At 36.5% G+C, this 26,116-nt stretch overlaps 1 protein-coding gene across 1 annotated transcript in view; it reads right to left on the bottom strand.

Moving 5' to 3' along the window:
• The window catches only part of UNC13C (unc-13 homolog C), a 112,858-nt gene that overhangs the window by 33,955 nt on the left and 52,787 nt on the right, over nucleotides 1-26,116 (bottom strand). The window contains exons 13-17 of the mRNA XM_079317692.1: nucleotides 24,776-24,844; nucleotides 23,537-23,626; nucleotides 22,634-22,762; nucleotides 14,280-14,413; nucleotides 9,906-9,991 (exon numbers count right to left, since the gene is read on the bottom strand). Of these exons, the coding sequence (XP_079173818.1) occupies nucleotides 9,906-9,991; nucleotides 14,280-14,413; nucleotides 22,634-22,762; nucleotides 23,537-23,626; nucleotides 24,776-24,844 (508 nt within the window). The remainder of the gene's footprint in view (nucleotides 1-9,905; nucleotides 9,992-14,279; nucleotides 14,414-22,633; nucleotides 22,763-23,536; nucleotides 23,627-24,775; nucleotides 24,845-26,116) is intronic.

Genomic DNA, 26,116 nt, shown 5'->3' with positions numbered 1-26,116 from the left:
TGGTGCCACAATAAAATTTATGGAATTGTTCCATCTCACTGGTACAAATCATCTCCTTAAGAAGCAGTAAGCAACAGCACTGAAAGAAAAAATAAAATCTGCTCCAATGTTATTTGTATGACCTAGAATGAGGAGAGATTGTTTTTAAGAGGTGTTACAGGGAATGCATTAATATATGCAAAAGAACTTGGTGTCTGTCATGTAATTTAATTGCAGGGCAGCAGTTCTTTTAGAGAAAAAATTGTAAAGAAATAATAGGAAGGATTATAATCCAGAGTACTTTCCTCATAGGCCTTGACCAAACAACAGTACTTGAATCATGTTTGATTTTTTGTTCATTTTTCCAGCAATTGCTGAAGAAAGTTGAGAATATTTTCTTAAAGCAATAAATAAAAGTCATCATTATGACTTACTAAGCAGAGATATCTGCATGACACTAATGACAATGTCACTTCACAGACTGGAATAGAATCTTGTTCACTACAGAATCCTTTTTTCATTTTAACCTAGAGGTAATAAAATCACTCTGAGTTTCCATGTAATTTTTGATATGTATTAGTAGCTAAAAAAGGAAAAAAGGGTAATCTAACAACCTTCATAAAAGATGAACATGTTAAATATTCAGATAATCAAATTGATACTTTGTTCAACTCTTATTTTCCTTATTTGGGTACAAAAACTCAGAGCAATCTTTTTCTACAGCAGTTTTCAAGCCAATATTTTTTTTTGTAAAAAACATATAGTTTGGCTGCTTGAAGGATTCTAATAAGATGGTTTTAAAATATATTTCAAATCTTTATGAACAAGAACTTCAAGGAAATTAGTCTGTAAAAAACGAACAAATTTGCTACACACATATAAACATATTTATCTAAAGAAAGAGTGCCCAGTTTTCAGGCTTTAGAGATAATGTTTCTAGGATTAATAACTGCTATAAAGAATATTTATGTGTAGCAAATTAATTACATCACAACCAGCTGGTTTGACTGACAATACATTCTATTGCTCTACAGTTTATTAAACAGAAATGGTTGAGACTAAGCATATGGGATTTGTGTTTGGATTAGCTGCAAATTTTCCCATCAAAACTCAGCTGTTATTTTCAACCATTGTGACATAATTCCATATTATTTGCAATAATTACCTACCAATCTTTCTAGAGACTACCAGCTGCTATCTATTTCTTCCAGAACTGCTGTTTCAGAAAACCTGCTATTTCCAAACTTGCAGTCATGTAATTGGGAAGGGTAATTGGGAACACAAAACTGAGTACAGCTAGAGGAAGAAAAGCCCTGGTAAGGAATGATATGGGTGGGGTATGAATTGGTATTCCTCCCTCTGAATCACTGTGGAAATGTTACACCAAATGATGCACTTATGCTTTGGATAAAAGCAGAGGTTAATGTCAATGCACTTGATCCCAGTAATGTTCAATGCACTTGATCCCAGTGCAATTTCCCCACAATACAGCAGCAGATGCTGTGGCACAGCCTCTTTTAATGTGGGCATTATGCTTATTGTGCTCCAGGTTTAATCCCTCTACTGCTGAAAGAAACCTGAAGCCTCTGATTGTGTGAATGTAACAGTGTACAGGCCACAAATGGAGAAAAAACGGAGCTCAAAGTCTGTCACTGATTTAGAAGAAAATATTACATTCCAGTAGAATCCTGTCCCAGGATTCTTGTACTTTGCTAAAGGCAATGAAAGTCACTGGTTATTAACTGAAATAGAAAGTAGAACACAACTAATTGATAATTATGTCTAATTTGCATTGATTTTTATAATGTGAAATACTACTGACCTTTCTGAAAGGGCTCTTTGTGCCAAGATGAATATAATAAACCAAAACCTGAAAAAGTTCTGTCATTACTTCCTTTTAGGATTACATTTATCTTTAAAATATATATTGTATCTTTCACAACAGACTTCTATACAGTCAATCTTTTCTTTGCATTTACTTGGAAATTTTCATCTTTGCATGGTTCAGAAATATAATGGACTGCACCTGGAACATCTCTGTGGGGTGATGAAACTGTGAAAATGGAAACTGAAGAAAAAAGAGACCAAGTACACTTGCTAAGGCAACATACATACATATCCTGAATGGTGGGGAAAAATGGATTCACTGTTCTTTTTTTGTCTTCTTACCTGCAGTGGAAGAGGCTAATCAATCCCTGGCTTAATGCACTGTAAAAGGTGATGTGACATTGCCCTTTACATTCCATGAGAAGCTCTCAAAGCAAGGGGCCTTTGCTCAGTGCTCTGCTCTGCCTGACACTTCACAGCAGGTGCAGGAGAGTTCAGGGTCACCTGCCTGCTGTTGGAAAAGGCAGAGCTGTACAGAGCTGGGAACTTCAAGGGCATCAAATACCAGTGTCACATACTACTTAAGAGAGGCAATATATAAGATTATGAGAGATGTATGAGCCTGATCCAAACTACTCTATCTTTTACTCTAAACATTCCATTTGCCATTTTTTACCCCGTGTTACATTGCCTAAATGTTTCAGATTACTTAGGCAAATTAACTTTGATATCTTATTAATATTACTCAGTTGCTTTTTTTACTGCTTTTTTGTAGTCCTTATTACTCCTATTAGTCTCATGAATTAATCACTATTTCCAACGCCAAATGCTTCTACAAATGTTTCAGAAAAGTGGATGGGTTATCACCAAAAGGGCAATGCAAGATGTGCAGCTTGATTATGCATAAACTTGCTGTTTTGCTTGCTGCCAAGAAAAGAAAAATGGCAGGAATGCAATTAAATTAATAAGATCAACTTGAGTCTAAATTTCACCCTTCAATATTGTATCAGGCTGAAATTTACATACCATGATACTAAATAGATAATATTTAAAGAACAAACATTTGGAGACAAAATTCTGACTTTAGATACATATGGCTACTATTGAATACAAAAGGAAAAAAACATTTGCTTCCAATGAGTGAAATAACCTGAAATGTGCTTTTTTTTTTTAGTGTTGGTGGAATTCTTTTTATATTTATTGGCCATGGAATGTGTAAAGGAAATGGAAACTATGACTGAGCAGTCAAAATAGTCCATACTATCTGATATGAGTTCTATTATGATAATTAAAGCCTGTGTTCTGAAGAATATGATTGAAATTTCAAATACTTCATTCTGACATCTATTCAAAGTAATATAAAAGAAAGTAACGAAAGTAATAAATGTAATAAAAGAAGAAAAGTAATGCTAATATGGGAATTCAATTTAATGTGGATTAAACTTTCTTAAAACTCTAATATGTATAAAAATTGCAAAACAAAGAGAGAATATATGCCCCATCTCTGAAAGTGCTCAAGCCAGGCTGGAATGGGCCCTGAGCAACCTGGTCTAGTGGGTGGCTCCCCTGCCCATGGCATGGAGGGTTGGAACTGGATGATCTTTATGGTCCCCTTGAACCCAAACCATACCATATTTTTGTGATTTAATAGTATAATGCTTGAATCTGGTATGGAAAACAGAATAAAGGTAACAAAGAGCACTTCAATGGCATTGGAACTTTACTGAATAGTCAGCTTTGCATCTTCAATGTAATTTTTGTGATATGTTTCTTCCATTTACTTATTGCTTAATTAAAAAAAAAAAAGAGTCTTTTAATGAAGACCTGATTCTCTGCTTTTCACCTCATCTCTAGTATGCAAAGTGAGCATAAAACCTTATCAAATAGGCATGCTTGCATTTTACAGGCAATTAGTAGAATGAAGTACAAACCAGGAAGAATCTGGCAGGAAGACAAATGTGAGGCTGCACTTAAAAAATTACTTGTGTTCTATCTGGCTCTGCCTGCAAAGGCAAAACCAGAGAGGTGTTCTCTAATTCTTACCCAGCAAATTGCACTTAAGGCTTATTAAAAGATAATGTGAAAACAAGCAGTGTTAACAGATTTATCCCATTCTCCTGAGTGGGGGGAAGCAGTATAAAATGTTTAGTTTTAAACTAATGCACTTGCCCATAAGAGAAAATTGACCTCAGATTCTACAGAGAAAAAGACACAAGTGAATCTCCATAAGTGGAACAGTCCTGAAAGTAAAAGACTAAGAAAACAGAGAGCAGGAGAAGAACAGCTACTGTGTGAGGAAAGCTTTCAGTAAAAATGGGCAAGATTAAAGATACCAGAGGTTGCTTGTTATTTTTAATTTTAACTCAAATATTTTATTCCAGTTGATAAAGAAAGGTATTTCTTTTCCAGAAAGCTGTTATTAGTTACTGTTTCTCAATGAAAAAAGTCCAAAATACTAGGGGATTAATTGTGGGATTAGCTCACAGAATGCAGGAAGAGGTGCAGCACCCACATTCCACTGCTGCTGTGTGAGAATCATCCAGCTCCACTCTGACAGAGATAAGGGGAAGAAACCCCTTGAGGAAACAAAAGGATGAAAGTTTTCCCCAGCCAGCAGATGCAGAGCTGCACTAAACAATGCAGGTCCTTCAAGGCACTGTCTGAGGGGACAAAGTCACATTTTTGCTCAGAATTTTTTTTTGGTTGTTTGGGATTTTTTTTTCTTCCCCAGCCACAACATTAGTTCAGACAAAAGATATAAGTCTAACTTTTGTAAAAACATGAGATGGAATAAAGTGGTATCATATTAGTGGTAAAGAACTGTAATCAAGGACAGGACATGCATGGTGGTACCAGTATAAGCTCATTAACAAAAAATTGCCTTTGTCATAATCAGGCAATGTTCAGAAAAGGTTTCTACACATTTTTTCATAATAAGTGATTGCCTGAGTAAGAGCTAATAATATTGTTTAAGAACAAGAGCTCAAGTGCTATTACAAGAGTAATAGTCATTGGTTAGAAAAAGAATAAATAAGGACAGAGCTATCATTGTTAAATACATAGGACAATATACACTGTTAGTATTGAGTGACAAGTTTAAGACTGAGCAATGAAGCCAGACACTCACTGATGCACTACATTATTTCTAGTAAATCTGGCACCATTAATACACCTACAGTCAGACATAGAGAAGCTGGAACTTACTAAGAGTACTGTGGACTTGTACTGCAGTACTGCTCATTGTTGTGATGATGGTTCAATGTGTTAAATCCAAGAAAATGGGTTAGAGAACAAGGAAATTATAGATACAGCAGTCCCAGTTGCAAGGTTGTGCCATACCAGAGATCTCTGAGGTAGTTCCAAGCAAGATGATACATTGCTACAGCACAATATGAAGCCATGAAGAAGTATTAACTCAGCCCCTGGGAGAAGATTTATTCACTTCATCTGTCTTAATTACTGGGTCTAATTAACTCCAACAAAATAGTGCCATTTGGCATGGTTGTGGTACTTTTTAGGCAAGCCTGGAGAGCTCTGCTTTGCCCTTGACAGGTGGATTCTCATGCTCACAAAGCTGAGCCCCTCAGGATGTACAGAGTAAACCTGCTGTTGCTAACATTCTTGTCTGTTATGGTGAATAAAGAACATTTCTAACTCCCCTCTTCCTCTAATCATGGCAACATTCTATCTTATCTGCCAAAGGCAGGTTTAACTCCAACTGCAATCTCCTTGATTTTGCCTTTACAGACTCTCTGGGTTGCCATAGAGGACTCTTAATTCCTCAGGTGTCTGAAAAGATAAGCATTTGTTGAAAAGTGTCAATGCAGAAATGAGACCAACTAAAATTAGAAGGATTTATATTTTCACAGTGGTGACATCCTGCTTTCCTGTGGAGCTGCCTTCTTGTCCTGTACAAAACCTCAGTCCCACCTTCCCTCACCTCTGCAGCCTCCCTCTAAACCAAGACTATATTCCATCTTAAGGGGAACTTTGTAAATTAGACTTTGGAGTGAAAATAGACTTGAAATCTGCCACCAAACGGTGTGACCTTTCTCTGGGCAGCATTAGCCTTTTTGGCTTTTTTCCATCCTGTCTCTGTGCTCAGCATCAACTCCCAGACCTGCCTCTTCTCTTTCAAATCACTTTATCAGTTTCTATTATGGGAGAAGTGTCTGTCAGAAACAGGAAAATAGTATCTTAAGCACTGAAGACAACAGCAAACTTGAAAAGCAAACCTACATTAAATGCATAAAATAGTGGAATGACTATCTCCTTTTCCTATTTTTATAAGGCCTTTAGAATCTTAGCTCTGCAGGATGGAGTCTGCCAGCCAGCTACTTTCTGGCCTAATTCTGGACTTGACTTCTGGCCACTACCAGAATTAGATTACCATAATAACAGCAATTAGGATGTTCTCTTTCTAACAGACTGGATAGATTCAGACATTTGGTCTGACCCATTCAAAAGTTAGAGTTCTGAAAGATCTGAAAAAAGATATTTCTGAGGACAAAGAATTAAAAAAAAGATAATATACAATTGCATGTCTAATTTCAGCTTATTACTCTCTCATCATCTTTTAACCTTTGCATCTTCATACATATAAAGGAAAATATTTTCTACCATATGAAGTCAGTAACAAATCATATTCATTGCTGGTGAAATTCTCTCTCTATTCTCATTGGTTTTCAGCATAAATATGGAATAATTGGGGGATCAGACAGTACAAAAATATTACCATCATATAAGATCAGATGTTTGTGTAAACTAAATGCCAAACAACAATCTATAATGTATCATGGAAACCACTGATGCTTCACAAATAACCTGAAAAGAAGTAAAACACCCCAAAGAGACCAAATGTAATGAAGACAATTCTTAAAGAGAAACATGTGATATGTTCTTCATGCAAAATCTATACATGAAAATAATCCATTAGACCAGAAAAAAGAAATATAACTGGTGTGAACACAATTTGTTAAAGTTTGCCTAAAAAATTTAATGCTATGCAAAGGCTAAACATTTTAATTTACTCAAATTGGAAGAAAATCTAGAATGAAATTATGAACTCAACACCAGATTTTAGTACAGTTTTGTTTCCAAGGCATGTCAGCTTGGCACAGCATAGCCCTGATCTTGGCAGCTGTGCAGATCTGAATGTGCTTTGGGACATCCTTTCCTCCCTCACCAAAAATCTGAGTTGTTCCCCCAAGGCCAGTGTAGTGCCTTGGTAGCCAGAGTAGCCATGGCTTTGCTCTTTAGCCAAAGGCACTGCCCTGGCAGCTGCTGTCCCCTCTGAGCTCTCCAGCCACAGCAGCAGCTCCTTGCTGCAGTGTCCTGCAAGGACCGAGGGAGGAGAGAAGGCAGAGGGTGTGTGGTGCCAGCTGGGGTGTTTGTTCTACAAGAGGAGCAGGGCAGAGGGCACTGCTGGGAGCAGCAGATCTGCAGTGCACACCCTGAGCAGATCCAGAGGGATTCAGCTGTACAGAGAGGAGACAGCCTGAACAGCCACTCTGAGCTGTGCTCAGGAGAAAAGGAAAAGGAGTGGAAAGTGCATGCTCCAGTGTTTGCTGGAGTGTCTTCCTTTTTCCTGAATCTAAGGTGATGGATGCGGCTGGATGTATTTGTGAATACATAAAGTGGCTAAAGCCAGAATCAGGATCTCGGATGAGCTAATCTAATCTTTTTTATCACATGAACAATCCTTTTGCAAACAATGCTGGACCAGTTCATTGCTTCTTGATTGGATGCAGAAAGGAATCAACATGGTAACACAAAAGATGCTGCTTCAGGAGATTAATACTAAATTGGAGTAGGGAAAGATTGCAATCACAGCCCTGGACACTAGGTATGAACAGATGGTAGCCTATGTTAATAACTTGGAAGGCGAGAGTGGCATAGCAGAATGCAATGCATTTTAATGAACTCCATTAAAACCAGGAGGACCAACTGTGAACATATTTAAGAGCTTGCTTCTAATCTTATAGAATTTAAAGAAAAAAATATTATTGCCAGCAACAACAGAGTTAAACCCAGTTTGCAGAATATCTATGGAAAGAATAAATAATCCAAATCCCATGAAAGCTGGGTAGGGGATCAACATACCGATCTATATTTTGTCACTGGATTTATTGAAGTTCCTGTTTAGAAATGAAATAATAGAAGGTGAAATGGTGTACATTTATAATAATTTATACTAATCTAAAAGTAATAACTTATATTAATCTCAATTTTCTTTAATTGTTATTTATATGCAGGAACTGTTTCACTAATGATTCTGGGAGCAGCTTAGAATTCCTAATGCCAACAATGGCATTTCATCTCCTCAGAAAGTCAGTATCCACAGCAACACAGAAATGAGACCATATTTAGGGACTGATCTGAAACATAAAAAGTCAAATGCCTTCTACAGCTCTCTCTGCAGAATAAGGATTAATATTAACATTAATATTTGTTTTAAAGTCCTGATTCAGTCCAAACATCCACACTTTATATATTGTATAACTAATTATTTCTTATGAGCTTATTCTATTCTTTACAACCAAGAAACAAACCACAGCTTGATCTGAAGCTGCCTTTTGAGTGATCAGTACTCTAGTGAACAAAGAGAGTGAGGTTTTGTGATTTATTTTGTTGCAGAATGTTTATAGTTCAACGGCCAAAGCACTACAAGCTCTGGTGCTCAGGGATGTCTGTGTGCAGAGTATCACTTCACCCCCAAGGTTATCAAGTCATGGAAATTGGTGGCTATTAGAAATCCTCAGTAATCTGTAAGGGAATCACAACACTGAGTTAGTCAACAGCAGATTTCTAATAGCTGTTCCTGACTGACAGCCTCTCCAGATAGAAGGTTGTTTGACTGGTGAGACCAGGAATGTACTTTAATCTAAAACAGTGGCTTTCACTTGGTCTTGATGTTTCTCAGCTCTTGGAAGCTTTTTCCTTCACTGATCACTCTTCAAGGATGGTCTCCTGCCTGACATCCCTTCTCAAGCTTGTGCTTCTGATTCACTCTGACATGACTACAGAACAGCACTTTGAAACAATAGTTTGAGCATCTCTTCTCCTACCCACATCTAAGATGTCTCATGTCTTCTGTTGTTGTACATATTTTAATTACCTTCCTTCCTTTCTCCTCTTTTTCCTCTTCTGTGCTTAGTATGGAAATTCCACATTCAAACAACACAAATAACAAAATAAAGTAGCACAACAGCAGATGAACAAAACAGCTCTTCCACCAATAGCCATTCTAGCCACTCGTGTCTTCTCTTTATCATCATTAAAATCTGCCATGTCTTCATCACTGCACTGATATTATCACATTAGACATTCTGGAGAGAATAATACAGATCTGTACCTTCAGATATTTGGTTTTTTGAATCCTTTATGCCAGTTGAATTGCATTGTTTTTTTTTTTTTTTTATCTAACCATTTTTTCTCACTGTTTTCAGACTTGCTCTGTAGTTAGTAGCAGACTTGACTAAAAACAATGCCAGTTTCATGCAGGTATTTTTACTAGGTTTGCTGCAATAACCATATTTTATCATGTGTTTGAAGCCATTAGTTGGAGACAATCTGCTATATAGAAAAAACCCACGTATTTTAATAATGGTTAACCACAATATCTTAAGAGAGAAAATGAAACTGCATTTGATTCTGCTGGAACTAGAATGAATACATCCTGCCTTTTGAACATGAAAAGATTTAATTATAAGTGTGTGCTTTCTCCATAATTTCATTCTGCAAATGTTCCTTATGGGCAAGTTAGCAATTTTCAGCTAGTGAGAAAAATTGGAGTGTCTACAGTGTTCCCTAGCAAGCAAATGTGTGTCTCTTTGGACACTGAATATTTTTATCTGATCCAAGAAGCAGCATTTTAAGTCAGAATTCTGTTGTGTTCTTCTCTCACAGATAACTTCATATATTCACAATGCAATGATTTGATTCCTAATAATTCTTCTTTTTCACTAACTTAGGAAGCATCTTAAACAAGTGCACCAGAGAGCTCTAATCACACACAGAAATCTGATGCCAGGTATTACTTGCAGTGAAAATAGGTCTTAGTGAACTCACTAGGGTAATTAATAGTTTGTTCTAATTACCTTCCAGAGCATATTTCATGTCCTGTGCAAACAGAGTCCACATGATTTCAGCACTGATTTTTCCCATGTTCAGCTCTTGAGGGAACCTGTAATTAATCACATTAGATCAGTTCACCTGCTAGGAATGATGCTTACAGCTGCACAGCAAAAGGCAAGTATTTCCATAAAATAATTCTCCTAGTATGCACTTATCATATTTTGTTTAGTCACAATTATATAAACCACCCAACCTTGAAATAAAAACTTCCTTATGTGACATTTTAAATCCAGAAACTTTAATCTATCTTGCAGATGATTTCTCAACTTTAGACAAATCAGATGCTTTATGAAGAACATGAAACAGCTGGTTCAGAAGTTTAGCAGTCACAGGTTTTCCTTAATTCCCTTGTGACACTGGAAAAAAGTGAATCTCTCTGTGCAGCTATATTGGTTTATATACTTGTAGAATCTAATTCATTGAAGACTTTCCCCTTTGACTTATGTATGGATAAAATAATAAAGAATATAATAAATAGTGAAATGCAGATTTTGATTCAAAATTTAAGTTTTGGTCTCATGCTTTGTGTCATCTTTGAGGAATAGTCCTTTATAGATACTTTCTCCTGTTATCAATTGAGTATTTTTACACAAATTTTTCATAGGTCCCAACAGCTTCTTATTCAATGCAGAAGAAAGGCCTTAATATTTGAGTGACCATTTTCACCGCTAGCAACTAGCAAAAGCTGGCATTTTAGTGATCAACACCATGGTTTTTGTCACATTTTTTTGTGTTAAAAAAGGCCTGTCTTTAATGCAGGTGTGGAATTGACATTAATATGAGCCATTCTCAGGACACAGAGGCAGAGCCAGGCAGGTCAGGCAGATGAAGAGCAGAAAGTAGAACACAGAATCTCCCAGTGGGGCAAAGCAGCTGTTTATAGCACAGGGAGGCAGTGAGAGCCACACAAATACATCCACAGTTCACCAGGAATAGATAGAAAAGGGATCTGTTAATGAGGAAATACACAGAGCTGTGTGGCTTTTGTGTTGAGGTTATTATACTATATACTAGCAAGAGAATTAGATCCAAAGTATTTTGACCTTTTAGCAAAGCACCAATCAAATTCAGAAATATTCTGTAATAATTTCTGTAAAATTGTAAGAATTTTTAAGGGTCTTGTTGATATAGAAAGAATGAGAATTATGTGCAACTTTAAAGTGGCAGCAGTATGATCTAAGTAATGTATTCATTTTAGAGACCTATTTGACCCTGATCACATCAGCAAAGTACTCAAACAGCTCATTAGCTCTGCTGCTTTAATAGGAAGCAATAGCTCAGTTTGCTGAGCCCTCTATATGCTAATGACTGCTCAGTTAAAGAACTTCATATTAATTCTGTTAACACAAAATTAATTTCTGTTCAAAAGCTGAAATGGATTTCAGCTGTCTTAATTTCTTTCCCTCCAGTCCACTCTGAGCTCTCTTAGCACCAGACTTGAACTTTGACAGAATTGCTCTGAGGGAGTATTTAACAGCTGATTTAATATTGACACTGTCTTTAGAGCATATTGCAAGGCTGGCCATAAGGCAAGGCTGGGTCTGATAAAAATGCACTTGTTTGATTAGTGATAAATAGATTTGTTTGTGTGTTTTAACTTGTGTGAGCACATGCACACACCAACTGCAATTATCAATGTTGTTTAAATTAGTTCAACACATCCCACCTGGCTTCAGTTAGGTGAAGTCTAAAACTGATGTCAGGTTTTATACTTCTAACAGACTGGTGGGCATTGCACAGCTGTCAGTCATGGGCATGAGGGAAATACCAGAGCTATCCTTGCAATTTACTATAGATGAGAAGCTGACATAGCTAATGCACAACACATTCCCCATGCTACAGATAAATAGCAACAGAAGCAGCTGTCTTATTAAAGAGAAGGGATAATCAAAGGTTAAATACCAACTTATTTGAGTTGAAGATTTTGTTTTTGATATTTTGATGCTCCTTTTATTAGAAAAAAATATTATATTTTGATAGCAAGTTCTCAGTGCATATTTAGATGTGCCAGGAAGCCCAGGTTTCAAACACATTTTACATTGTTTATCTACTAGAATGAGGATTTTAGTACCAGACCATGCTTTTCCCTCCAACTCATCGAGTTTCTCATGTCATGTAAGAACTGCAGGTTGCCCCCACACTCCCACTGGGTGGTCTGATCTGGTCTGTCAGTGGCTGCAGTGCTTGCTGAGGCCATCATGTCATGTTTCATCTGCATTCATAACCTCATACAGTCCAAACTACTCCATGACAGTGTAATTTTTGCCTCCAAGGTAGGTATAAAAATAGGGTTTCCAAAACTGGCTAAGGAGTAGAATTCTGAGCAGTATTACACAATTGTGGAAACTTTTATCAGAATGCTCTCCTGGGGATCTTCAGTTACCTCATTTCTAAAATAGGATTCAAATAGATGCAGGCCTGAATAATCCACAGAGACATTGCATGCCCATGTATTTCTAATAAGGAGTCATACTTATTCAGTATTCTTGTGTATTCAACTTATATTTCCCATTCATCCATTTTAACCCATTTTCTTTTCTGGGGTAAGCAGTGGGGAAGAAGCTGTCTTATTTTTTTCTCAAGTTTCTACATGTTGGTTTTGTGTTAGGAGAAGCTTTTCTTTAAAAAAAATGTATCTAAAGCAGCTATGAACAGTTTTTCAAGTTTTTTCTACCTACAGCCTCTTCATCTTTTACTTCTAAAAGACATGTTATTCCCTCACAAAACAACAGCAAAAACCAGAGAGAAGTCAGACACACGAGCTCTCTCCCTTAATCTGTCCCAATTCCATCCACTCCTGCTTCTCTTTTCACATCTTACACAATCATTCATCTGTACTTTAGGGAACCTTCTAATCCCCTCAGAGGAACTCTGTTCCTTATGCCTTTACTTTCTCCCTCCCATTTGTATAAAAATACAGCTAGAAAAAATTTTAGGCTAATCAAGCTGCTATTACGATTGTTTGATTTCAATGAAGAGGCTGAAATGAATCACATACATGTATTTGTCTCAATTAGATATTTTACAATGACTGGATTATTTATACAGCCTGTCAGACAAAGGGCTGAACCTCCATTAATGGAGAAACTCAACACTACATCATAAAAATGGAGTAAACAGGAAAAGTGTTTTCTTTCCTCAACAGGGTAGGAACTTACTCCTTTATAAGGTCAGTGCAACAGATGACTAAACAAAGAAATGCTTATTATCCAGGACTGAACCAATACTTTGTTTACTTTAAGTAAAGGAAGGAGTGAGAAGTCAATGAAATATCTTTCAGGTTCTGGTTATCACCAGGAGGTTATTTTGTCACTTTTACTGTGGGGCTATAAATACAATGGTACCTTTTATAACAGACAAGTACATTTCAATGTACAGAGTGCCTTCTAGTCTCTACACTATTTTGGCTGAAAAAACCAGATTGTTCCTGCTCCCCTTCAGAGCATTCAATGAAATACAATTGCAGAAACCTCTATGAATTGTTTAGCCATAATACAGATGTAGATTTCAATGTTAACTTTTGCTAAGTCATCACAGCCAGACTATACCCAGATTTTCTGCACTGTCTCTGTGGAATGGGTCCAGACAGCTGAAAGAGCTAAACATTTCCCCAGGGCCTCATCATGTCACATTTCAATTAGTGCAAGGCCTGTTTCTCCAGATGTAATATGTGAATCATGCTCCTTTGCACTCTTTCTATATATTTCATGTTCAAACACCAGCACTGCCTTCTTTTTCTGTGTTTATCAATTGTTTCTCTCCTTTCTACTCATGTATCAAACTGAAGTTATTTGACTTGTCTTGGTTATTGATTTTACCTCCCTTATCTGCTACATCTTCAATTCTGAGAACTCAAGTTCCATCTCTAGGATACTGCTCTCCACTTTATACATTTTCAAGTCAGTCTGGCCAGCCCATTATAAATTCAGAGAGGGTCTTTTGGTGAAGTTCACTTTTTTTACAATTACATGCCTAAAAATCATACTTGAAAGAGTTACAGCATGATTAGAACACCATGTGTGCCACGACACCCTCACACCATCAATGCCATCACACTGAAAATTCTCTTCAACCCATTTATCTCACTGGTAGAATATTTTGCTACTTGAAGTTTTGGGATGACTCATATACCACCTGTCTTTAATGTTCCTAAACCAAAAGATTTTCTTTCCATTATCAGAGCACTAAGTTTTTATCAAACTATGTCAGAGCTACATTCTGGATAAAAATCTCCTTCTAGATTCTATTTAAAATACAACTTCTGATTCAGGTGTATCTCTTACCTTATTTTAATAAAACCATGATTCTTAATTTTTATGGGGAAAGTGATTACTTACTGGTTCAAGACTGGTGTATAAGCTGTTTTATCTTCATCTATAATGGTGACCATTAGAGTAATCAGCTGTGCCCAGAAATCCAAATTCTTTGTTGTTGGTCCTTGTTCTTCTTTAGGAACTTCTTGTTTCTTACTCTGATGAAACAAGATTGAATATATTTTTATTAGAGAAAATATTACAGGTGTTCCACCTATAGATTATTCCTTGATTGGGAAGAGTGAAATATGAAGAACCTTTACAAATTTTGGACCAAGACTGGCTAACCAACAGAGCAGAACGTATGAAAAACTGTACTTGGCTTGCACAAATATAAAGAACCATAGTGCAAAGATTGTCATGCCAGCAAAGGAGATCAATAAAGACTTGGTTTCTAGTGCATGTTCACACTGTAATTAGATACATTATTAAATTCTTTGCTGTGCTGAGACTCAGCGCAGGTAGAATTGCTTGTTGAGGCAGAACTTTTACACTGAACACAACAAAGACTGAAAAAAAATCAATGCTGAGGAGTGTTTAATGTTTTGTTTTAAATTGCATGCTGAAGGTATTCAGCTTAATAGCTGCTTATGATGTATGGTCTAAATGAAGAAGCAGTTGAATTTCCCTTTATTTTGTAGAGAATTTTATGTTCTTAAATTTCACTAAAGTGTGCATTTATAGATAGTCTTTGTCTCTACAGTCTTTATTTACAAGCCCCAGCCTACAATTTCCTAGGCAAAAGTATTTTGCATTCCTTTGCTTGGCAGAAGCAAATGTCCAGTAAATAACTTCATTGTAGAGATCCAAATATGAAAAGAAATATTTTTAACTCTGTATGGACACATACACAAATAATTTCTGACACACAGAAATATGTCTGCACATGCTACATCTACACATGTTCTTCTACACTGCTGTGTGAGTCTCAGCTAGTAAACCAGAAAATAAACATGTCTGTGATCCTGCAAGTTTAAACATATTCCATGTACTTTTCATTCCTAGTCCAACTATGACCCATTCAATCAACCTGGTATCTTTGTTAATATGCCTAACACTATATTAGTGTTACAGTGAATTAATTAAATGTTATTTTAACCTCAATTAACTTTTATCTATGAATAGCATTTAGAATGGCAGAAAGGGAATTTCAACAACACCTATTTGAAACTGTCTTTGTGGCCACTGTGGAATATTTTAGACAAGTAGTATTAATCACACTGCTAAATACTCAGTTGAACTGCAAAGGGTACCACCTCAGTGTCTAAAGCAGCAGAAATAAAGCTCAGAAGCAGGTGGGTCTGGTGTCACCAAAAATTAACAACTGTGCATGCAAATGAGAGAGCTTTTCAAAACAGAGATGAACATTAGAGCATTAATGTCACTCACAAGGGCTTTCCCTGGAGTACATTGTATTATTACTAAAAAGGCCTTGCTTCTTTACCAAAGCTGTATGTCTAACAGACCTTTTTTTTTTCCTCAGTAGCTTGTTAAATCAAATCAACTGAAAGGCAGCTGTAGAAGACAAAACCACCTTGTAGTAGCTCAGCATCTTATCCAAGAACTGCATTTCACAGCAAGTGACATGCAGCTGAGACAGCTTTCCATGGCTGTGAATGTGAATCACAGAATAAAAAATTTTCTTCTTTAACACAGATAGCAAAAAGTAACTAATTTTAAAAGTAATAGCTGCACAAGGAGGTCCTTTCTACAAAAGTTCTCTTTAAAGAAATCTCTTTAAAATCTGTATGACCTTTTCAAATGGCCCAGAGAAGGTATTTTAGAAAAAGGTCTCACATTACAGCAGTAGTTTTATGCCCTGAAAAGAAAGTGCATACTCTGCCCATCCCTAGCTGTTATTTCCATTTTTATCCTGAGATCTACCTAGTGTGTTAGAAATGCTCAGAATCATTCAAGCTCTTTTTACCTTATTACTGTCAGCACTATTATTTGCTTTATGTACAAAGACACCTTTGTAGAAGCATTATAGAAAGATGGAATACTCTGAGTTGGAAGGGGCCCACAAGGAGCAGAGTCCAACTCTTGGATTCCTGCACAGGGCAATGCCCAAAACCACCCTGTGTGTTTGGCAGAGCTTCCCCTGCTCTGGCAGGCTTGGTGCAGGGCTGTTGTAATGAGGTAAAACTGTGGTGGAAACTTGAGTTCAATCCAGATTTCTTTTCTTTCTTGTTGTACCCCTTTGAAAGACACTGTCAGTGTAAAAACATGAGCTAAATAGCTGATATGCCTAATTAGTGCCACACTGGCACAAATACAGTGAGAAGATGTAGGAGACCCTAAATAGCACTTGTAATTGTAGAGGATGATAATAATGAGAATTTTTAAAAAATACAACTGAAAAGGTCAAGAGGAACATAAATTCTTGATATAGAAAGGTGACAAAATGTTTAATTAAACTGATGATCATAGTGGTTATTAATTTTAAAATAAATGGTTTTGTGAAGTGTCCCATCTTCTTTTTTTGTTTGATACAGCACTGAACAAACTCAAATCCAGGACTCCTCTTCCAGTATCCAAGAGACCTTTCCAAATACTGATATGAATGAAAATTTGCCAATTAGCAGAATCACTTTCTTTTCCACGAGCTTCTTCACATAGGAAAGGCTATTTAAAACATCTTGACCTCCTGTACCATCACTTTGGATGGTAATGCTGCCCACATGCCCAGAACCATGAAATGCCATAAGATGCCCTGTACTTAAAATCACAGTGCGTGACTGGCCAAAGGCACAACAATGATCTTCCTAAGGGGTTTCTGCTGGCAGATCAAACAAGCAGCAAGAGCAGATGATATCTCACCAAGACAGGTTTTTATACTCTCAGATTAATCGACTTCGGTACTTCTTGTCTTTAGGATCACCCTAGAGTGGTAGCAAACACCTCATGAGAAAAGTGTCTTTAAAGAAAACTCATTCACTTAAGGTTCACAAATACAGTAAGTAGTGGAGACTCTGTGGGTTTTTTAATGCAACATCCAGACTAGGTGATAACTCATTCTTTTGCCACCAAAGACATCAAAATCAGAAGGAGGAAGTGTGTAAAAGCAATTTTTCATAGGATATGAGTCAAAATAAATTATTTGCACTGAATCATGTTTTACTCAATTCCCTTTTACTGTCAATTTCCCTGAACTCATATGCAAGCAATCGATCATGCAGCATAGAGCCTCCAAAATCATTACTGGAGTTTTGATATGTAGAAGAAGTTTTCTGAGTTTAATAGGGAAAAAAAAGAAAGGCAAAACTGTTGACAAACAAACATTTTGTACTCTGGAAAAGTGGTTGAGAGTGGAGAAAGCAATCTCAGACACAGTGTGAAGCAAGATTAAAATCTACATCTATATTACCCTGAGACAAATCTGTAAAGACTGGTCTGAGAAACAGAGGGCTTTCAACTTCTCTCATCACTGATTTTACCAGATTGTAAGATGAATGTCTGCTTTAATTTTCTTTGGCTTCATTTTGTTATGCTCTGTGCCATCAATACCCATTATTATCTGTGTGACTTAGAAAAATTGAATCCTATGATATCAGAAAGTTATCTATTACTGTCTGCTGCAAGCCCCAAGCTAGGATTCATAATACAATATTTTATGTATAAATAATGATGGAGTGGAAACCAACTCAGTAGCCTTGATCAGCACAAGGCTACAGAGGGCAAATTTATAGACTAGTCTTAGATAATGAAATAGTATTTAAACAATTCTTCCATATTTTCAACTGCATATTTATTACTCATATTTCATATAATATTACACATATTACATATAATATTATTTAATGTAGAATCACCAGAAAATATACAATCTGTACTATATATAAAATATACACATATGTAGACATTCAAATATTATGCCTGACTATGTTTAGAATTTTATATAATTTTAAATTATTTTTTAGTATCTAAAAGAATGAAAATTTTGCTTTACAGAATTTACTCAAGAGAGACTAAAGCCAGAAACCACTTGCAGACATGCATTCAAGACCTGTGAGGGATTTCCCCATGCAGTGCTGTTGCACAGTGACTGACTCCTAAATTGTTAACTTATTTGAGACTGAACCCTATTTGAAGAGTCATCACAGAATCACAGAATGGTTTGGGTTGGAAGTGATATCAAAGATATCTTTTTCCATCTTCCTGATGTGGGCAGGGACACCTTCCACTAGACCAGGTTGCTCAGAGTCCCATTCAAACTGAACACTTTTCTCACTTTTCTCTGCCAGAGATGGGGCACCCACACCTTCTCCAGGCAACTTTATGTATTCTCCAGTACCAACAGAATTTTTTTGGATTAATTCTCGCTGAGAATTGCCAATCTTTTTCTTCAAGGACTGGCATGTTGAAGGAGGAGGTTTAACTGGTCTGTCTGCTCAGGGCAGTGTAACATGCACAGCTCCTCTGAAGTGGCCAGCCAAGTGATGCTGTGGTTTTGACCTGACCCATCCACCCAGAATGTTCTGCTTCTGCAGGGAATAGGTGGAGGAAGACCAAAGTGAACCCCTCTGGTATTGCAAGCTCTTTGACTTTCTAACCAATGTTCTTGGACAAGCTGCTAAGAAGAAATTATATCTGTAAGATTTCTGACAGAGAATTCTCTGAATGGGGTTGGAAATACCACAGCACAAAATGCATCCTTCTGTTCTGAGGCAATTTACCAAATGTTTTTCTGTTACTGTGGTTAACATGCTGCCCATCAAACACAATGCTGCAACACAAGGAGAGATCTCTAAGTACCCTTTGCATGTCAGATTTGAAGAAGTCAGAACCTTTCCAGTGCAACTAAAGCAATATGTGGCATCTGTGCAACACCTGACTCTTGAAAGAGTCAATTGTTTTTTGCTACCTCCTGTCTGCACCAAGCTGAGCTGTGACAACATTCAGAGCTGAGTAAGGACTCAAGTAAAGGTCCCTAACATCAGTAGAATATCAGGCCTGTTCTGATGAGCTGGTGTCAAATATAAAGTACTCCAGTGCTTTTATTCCAGTATATTGGCGTTGTCAGTCATGAAATTATTTGTACTGATCAAGAGCTCTTGAGATAATGTGAAGGGTATGGTCTGCATTTCATTGGTGTCACTCAGTGGAGAAGACTGCAAAAAGAATTATTGAAGGGACTTCAGTCACTGTGAGCACCAGCCAGGATTCCAAAATTTGTTTTCTCAAGAAAACAGAAAGAGTGACATATCTGTAAATTGAGTCAGAAAGTATCAAAGTGCTTTCTAAACTACTTCTCCAGGGTGTTTTTTTTAACATAGGGCTGCTAAGCACTTCACTCAGATAACTGTTAATTAAAAAGAGAAAATGCCACATGTGCTGCACAAGGAACTAGATAGTTCTTTACCAGAGCACTTTATCTCCAATAATGAGGATAGCAATACACATGTCAGTAAGACTGTCAACTTATCATGTTTTACTCTCTGTGCTAGTCATTGGTTTTTGCCATCAGCTGTTCTTTGTATTCTGGTGTGGAACTGTAGCATGACATTTTTGCATACTGTTAGCATTTGCAATGCTTCACTCCAGGAAATATCCTCAGGGGTGATATTTTGCTGCAAGACATTAGCTTTTTAATGGTGATTGTCTGCCTGACACAAAGGTAGAAAGTAATAAAAAGAGAAATTGGAGACTGCTGAGCATATTTTGTGATTTACTTTTTCCGTTTCTAGTGGCAAATGTCCAAAATCTCCAGTTTGAGCCCCCCCATTTTAACAGTCATTGCTCTATTTTCACCCCAAACTTAAACGATCCCACACAATCAGACCTCAAGCATATTTTCTAGAAATACTATGGCAGGCATCTCTAAGAATTCTAGCTTGCAGCCAAAAGCAACTGCACAAGGTGGTGACCCTGAGCTACACACAGATACAGCCCTGGGGCCTCAGCAGGACAGCAGCTGCCAGCCCTTCCCCTGAGTGAGAGCAGGTGCTGACCTACATAAAAACCATTTCTTGTTGCTTTGGGGCTCATCGATTTCAGTTCTCAGTACTCACAGCTCAGCTGTGCAGCTAAAGCATGAACCTCCTGTGCTGCAGAACCAGGGATGAACTCCCTCTGAGGGGAGGAGACCTCACCTGATGAGAGCCCAGCAGAGATAAGGGAATGGACTGAGGAAGGCTTAAAGGTGGAATCTGGTCTAATCTGAGGGGCTTGGACACAAAGCTAATGAAATGTTAATTACAATATTGCTTACTGCTTCATTATTGTAATAGTGGTACCACAAGCCAATCACCTGGATCCACTGGAAAGCCTCCCCAGCTATAGGTTCAAATGAGCTGCACACCTAAGTGTTCCTAAAACCAAATGTACTTTTGGATATATTGATAGGAAGCCATAAGAGCATCATGCTGAACAAAGTCTCCTAGTACAGCTCAAGAGCTGATGAAGAATTCAGGTAGTCTTTTGAATTAATTTTGCTCACCTCTCAATTAAAGCTAGACCAGTTATATTTCTCAGAATTGTCTCCTTTCTGTGAAAGAGAGTTTAACTGTCTAGCATTAACATTATATGTGAATGTTGCTTGATTTTTTTTGTTTGATTCTTGAAGTAATTTGCTGTTAGAAGTAAATTATTTTGAATGCAATCTATTTATTTTAAATTTTGATTTTTACACTGCACTGAAGTTTCTTGCAGTGCTTGGTGATTGTAACTGTACAGACAATTTTCTGCTTAAAGTTTCCATAAAAAACTGCCCCTGCTGGAAATCTTGTGAAAGAGAACTCAAGAGGTGCAGAAATACAGTGAACTCAGTTTTCCAGCTGAGTGAATACTTGAGGATTTTTTTTTTCTTTTAAATTTTTTATTTCAGGACTTCTTCTTTCTCTACCACTAAGTAGAGTTATGTGAGAGAAAAATACAATAACAACATTGCCTGTTCTGCCTCAAATATAATTTGGAGAGAACCCTTACTTAAGCAAGTTTTACATTCTCTGCCAAGCAGAAAAACTGTAATATCCCTGCACTTTAAAACTATATTTTAAAATAGACAGGCTAAAGGACTGTATGGATTCACATTAAAAAGTTGTGAATTTTTTGAATACAGATAAGCTTTTGCAGTTGTCATAACACTTTGCAGAGGTAAGACATTATCACTTTCAGCTTTTTACTGAGGACTAGGATCTACTGATAAACTGCAGACTTATGTAATACTCAGTCTAGCAGCACTTCATATTATATTTACCAGACAAGATCAAATTGCTGCAGAGTGAATGTTAGCGAGAAAACAGAACAGTTGATGACGTAAATAGATGTGATGCCTGAAGCTGCTGCTTACACTAATTTATACTCCTACTCAGCTTATAATATAATCTGTTGTAGGATAAACACACAACAGCACTAAGTGTGGAGTGCTTATTGATGCTGGTGAAAAATTCTTACATTAAAAGCTCCAGTCAATTTTTCTCATGCAACAGGAATCCAACATGAGAAAATAAACTCTCATTTCAGAAACGTTGAATTGATAGCAAATATCACCTTTCCTAAAATACAGAAATTCATATTCTGGATTCAAGTGAAATATACTTTCAATTAAATTTCAATTTAAGCCTTATATCATTTGTATGAGTGTTCTTATTAATTATATACACAAAACAATAAGTGCATTTGCCAAAAAACTTAGTTAACCCTGTTCAAGGCTGGAATAGTCACTGACTTTCTTCAGTGTACCATCCAGAAAACAAATACAAGGTACAGGAGGTAATATGATAAAGAAGTGTTGTTCCTTTAAGACAGTAATTAATTCTAACATTGCTTAGAGAATAACCATGTTATATGAAAAACTAAAAAGTATTCTCAAGGATTTTGCATGATATTTGGAAAACAACAAATGCTATAATTATTTTGCATTGACAATTCAACCTGATAGACATATATTAAGAAATGTTTCAGAATTATCCTCTGCTTTCTTAAAGCAGTTACTAAAGCTTGGATCCAAGTATACATCATAGGTGCTAAAATCTACAGCTGGAAAGATTATATCATCTTCAGCAAATTAAAATTTTTTTCTAAAGCTACAGAAGTGAAATGTTACATTTAAAATAACTATTTTCCTGTTATACATCTTAAGTGAACAGGAATCAATCCAATGTCATTTTCCCCAAACCACTGGACAATTTCACAGTCATGTCCAACTTGATGACTACATTATGAGTTAATGTGTCCATTTTGAAACTCATGTCAAACATTTTAGAATTTATAGCTGCCTATGGGTGTATTTATGGTATGTTGGTCCTCCATGTATAAATAAAATGAAAATCTCAGTGCTTTGATATGAAGGAGCACCAGAAGGCTTTCTGTTTACTAAAGGTAAACTAACAATAATGAATGAGCAATAGCACAAAACAATTTTATTTTGACCTTACCTGATCCACTAATTGGGTGTAGAGATCATAGCAATTATCAAAAATGTATTTATAAGTTGAATCCAGGCAGGCTTTTACACAGTCTTTCACCACAGTACTGGCTCGAGGGGGGCTCTGCAATTCCAGGACCTAATTAAATATTTCATAAAGGTGAGAATGTCAGAACTAGATTGACCACAACAAATCCAGGTGTTGAATGTAGTTCTGTCATACAGGATGAAAAGTGTCCAAATAAAGCAATGATAAAAAATAATTAAAACTGTGTTAAATTAAGGTGAATTGAGTTCAAAGATAGATTAAAACACATGCAAGTAGATTTTATCACTGTTTTATTTGAATTAAAATGTTTATATGATAAAAGTGGCATATGTGCCCACAAGTTTACATCTTTATACCTTAGGGTTTACATTTAAAAACTTTTTTTTTATTATTTAGGAAATAATTAGACCATATAATTATGTGCTTTCCTTGGAATATCAGCCAAATAGTTATTTATTTAAAGCAAAGGGTTTATCTCTTGACTCCATTTCAGGATACAATAATTCAAACTTTAATTTAATGGATTGTTTTAATTCTCTTTATGTAGCTGCCTAATGCAATGGAATCACATGCTATTATGACAAAGGTTGCATTTTTCATTCAGTAATATTCATGTGAACCATTCCATTCCAAAAATATTTCCATGCTTGACCACTTAGATCTCAACCTTTGGAGAGACGAAGGCAAATAGTTATCAGATCTATTTTGCTGTTTGACTTGTGAATTTATTATACAGTAGAAAACCATTATTCTATATGACTCCTAAGGAGTTCAGCTGAGTATGTGACTTGACTTTAAACTAATTTAAAAGGTAAATATGTTATTTCCTTCAGGAAATTTATTTGTGCAAATAAACGACAATACCTTCATCCGAAAAAATGTAATGCTGGTAAGCAGGTCCACAGTGGATTTCAGATCCTGGAGTCTTTCAGAATTGCTGGCAGGAAAATTATCCTGGTGTATCAGGGAAAGAAGAATCATGCAAAATTAGATTTATGGGTAAAATCCTCTAAGAAAACATAAGGTGCTGCATGGAAGGATTAGAGATATTCACGTTACCCGAATTCTGCCTGTGAGGTGTTAATGATGAGTATCCCTTGGACATTAGTAGGAACATCTTTGACAATGCTCCTGCACTTGTAATATGTTTATGGGTTTTACATGGCACATACATCACTTGTAGGCATAAATGTAGTAGTAAGATTAATGTAGAAATAATATTAAAGTTTTGCTATCATCTCTGGCTTGAGTGATGTGAAGTAGTGTTATTTAAATAACTCCCTACTAATGAAATACCAGCCTCATGCTATGAAATTATCTGGATAGCATTCTTCAAAATTGAAACATCTTAGCATGAACATATCTCCTTCAAGAAGGATATGCTCTTAGAAACTGAGTATATACAACTTCCACTCCCTCTAATGCCTTGGGGTTCCTTTAAATATTCCCTTTCTCCTCCAGTTTTGGAGAGCAGGCCAGATGAACAGACAAATCCTTGACTTGGAGGCTGCCACTCCTAGAAGCTGAAAGGAGAGCCATAGTGATGAAACCCTAACCTAGATACTGCCCACAAGTTTCATGATGCAGTGGACCAGAGAAGGAGCTCAGAACCAAATGGTGACTGGCAGGTACCCAGTGCCTGCTCTCCTGAAAGGCTGGCTTGGGAGCATAGCTCAGAGAAAGGAGATCCCATGAGGCAGAAATGAAATTAATTCCTGCCACACAGAAAAACAAGGAGACAAGACTTTCAACATTACCAGGATCTTAGCATGCAAGTTGTAGCAAAGATGTCAGGCTCTCAGAAGAAATACAGCATTAACTGCACTTTGCACTACCTGAGTCAGTGAAGGTGATTCCCAGATAAATTAACTTAATCAACTTAAGATTCCTTATAGACCAATTTAATCAAAATTGTTGAATGCTACTCCTTCTTGAATATGTGCTAATCCCTTGACCCATTCTTAGCTTTTGGAAAGAAAGTACTAAGTTTTTTTTTTGTCAAATTGGAAAAATATTTGTGTTAAACAGCATAAATTCTCTAAATTTTTGTTCCAAAGGATTTGGGGTCTCATGTTGACTCTAGATAGAATACATGGTACATACCCTGTATTTGGATAAATCAATCCTCAGAGAATTGTGCAATTGATCCAGCAACTTTATGAACTTTTCTCTCTGTAAGAAGAAAACAAGAGTATGTTGCACTAGAATGTGCAGGTTCCTGTAATTGCTGGGATTTTAGAAAGCTTATTTCCACTCTTAACTTATTTGAAAATCAATTTATTTTCCATTACTTTATATATACAAGTGATGGTTTGAAATACCTGTGTTTCAGGGCCAGGCAATGCATCTTCTTTCACTTTATTTTCCCTTTTTATCAATATTGTATATGTGATATGCATTAAAAATTGTGCAGCTGTGCAATACATTAGTGAGGTCACAAAGATTTTGCAATGAAACATTTTCCTGTCTTGTATTTGCCTTACAACTGATTAAACTCTTGAAGGCAGCACCTCCTCCTTCCTTTAATGAGTCAGAAATGAGGCTAATTTACAACAAAATTTGGTGCAAAACTATGATTGAAAATTATACTTCTGAAACAGTGGCTTTTGTAAGAATAAATTAAGTAATACTAATACAATGAAATTATATTTTTCCCTTTGAAATGCGAAAATTAACTTGTTATCTTGATAGATGAAGGAGGAGGGAAAGTATTTTGTGTGAGACTTCCAGCTGAGTTGGGCCATTCTCAAGTAATACTAATGAGTTTTTAATTACCATGTTAGAATATATTCCATAGTCTATTGCACAAAACTGTGAAAACTCAGCCTGTGTAAAAGCAGAGACTTCTGGAAGAAGCAGGAGCTGATGACTCTCAGGATGCACTGGTTGTATCTGCACCCTCCCTCAAATGTGATCAGTAATCAGTAATCAGTAATTAAAAAAAAAAAACAAAAAAACCAATGGAGTCTTCGTGCACTGCCTCTCATCAGTGGAGCTCTAACCTACACCAAACCCTGTTAATTTGGCACAGTTCCCTTAAGGGATCAATCAAAAGAGAACTTTTTTGTCATGTTATAAATCTCTACTGAAATATTCAGTCAGCCAAATCATTCCCAGCTGTAGCCTAAGGACCTGAATGTGAGATGTTCTTTTTGATGAATGATGTGCAGCTATTCACTAAAAAATGCCTTTTGACCCAGGAGAGAAGAATAATCTAATATTTTGCCTATAAGTCAATTGTTTGAAAAAAAAGCTCCAAATCTCTATTAGTGATGCCTAGTACTCTTTTTGCATCCATCTGTTGAACTATGAATTGGATTGGAATTGCGTCAAAGGCAAACTGGCATTAACATCAGAGAAAGGACTTAATCTCTGCCCAGTCTGAGGACAAAAGTAGTCCTGATCATTAGAAAAATGGGAAAAAAAGGATGAAAACATCCAGCA

The sequence above is a fragment of the Erithacus rubecula genome (genome assembly GCF_903797595.1).
Source record: "Erithacus rubecula genome assembly, chromosome: 14".
In the NCBI taxonomy this organism is placed as follows: domain Eukaryota; kingdom Metazoa; phylum Chordata; class Aves; order Passeriformes; family Muscicapidae; genus Erithacus; species Erithacus rubecula.
Note: the sequence above shows the minus strand (reverse complement) of the source record. Positions and strands in the feature narration are given on the sequence as shown.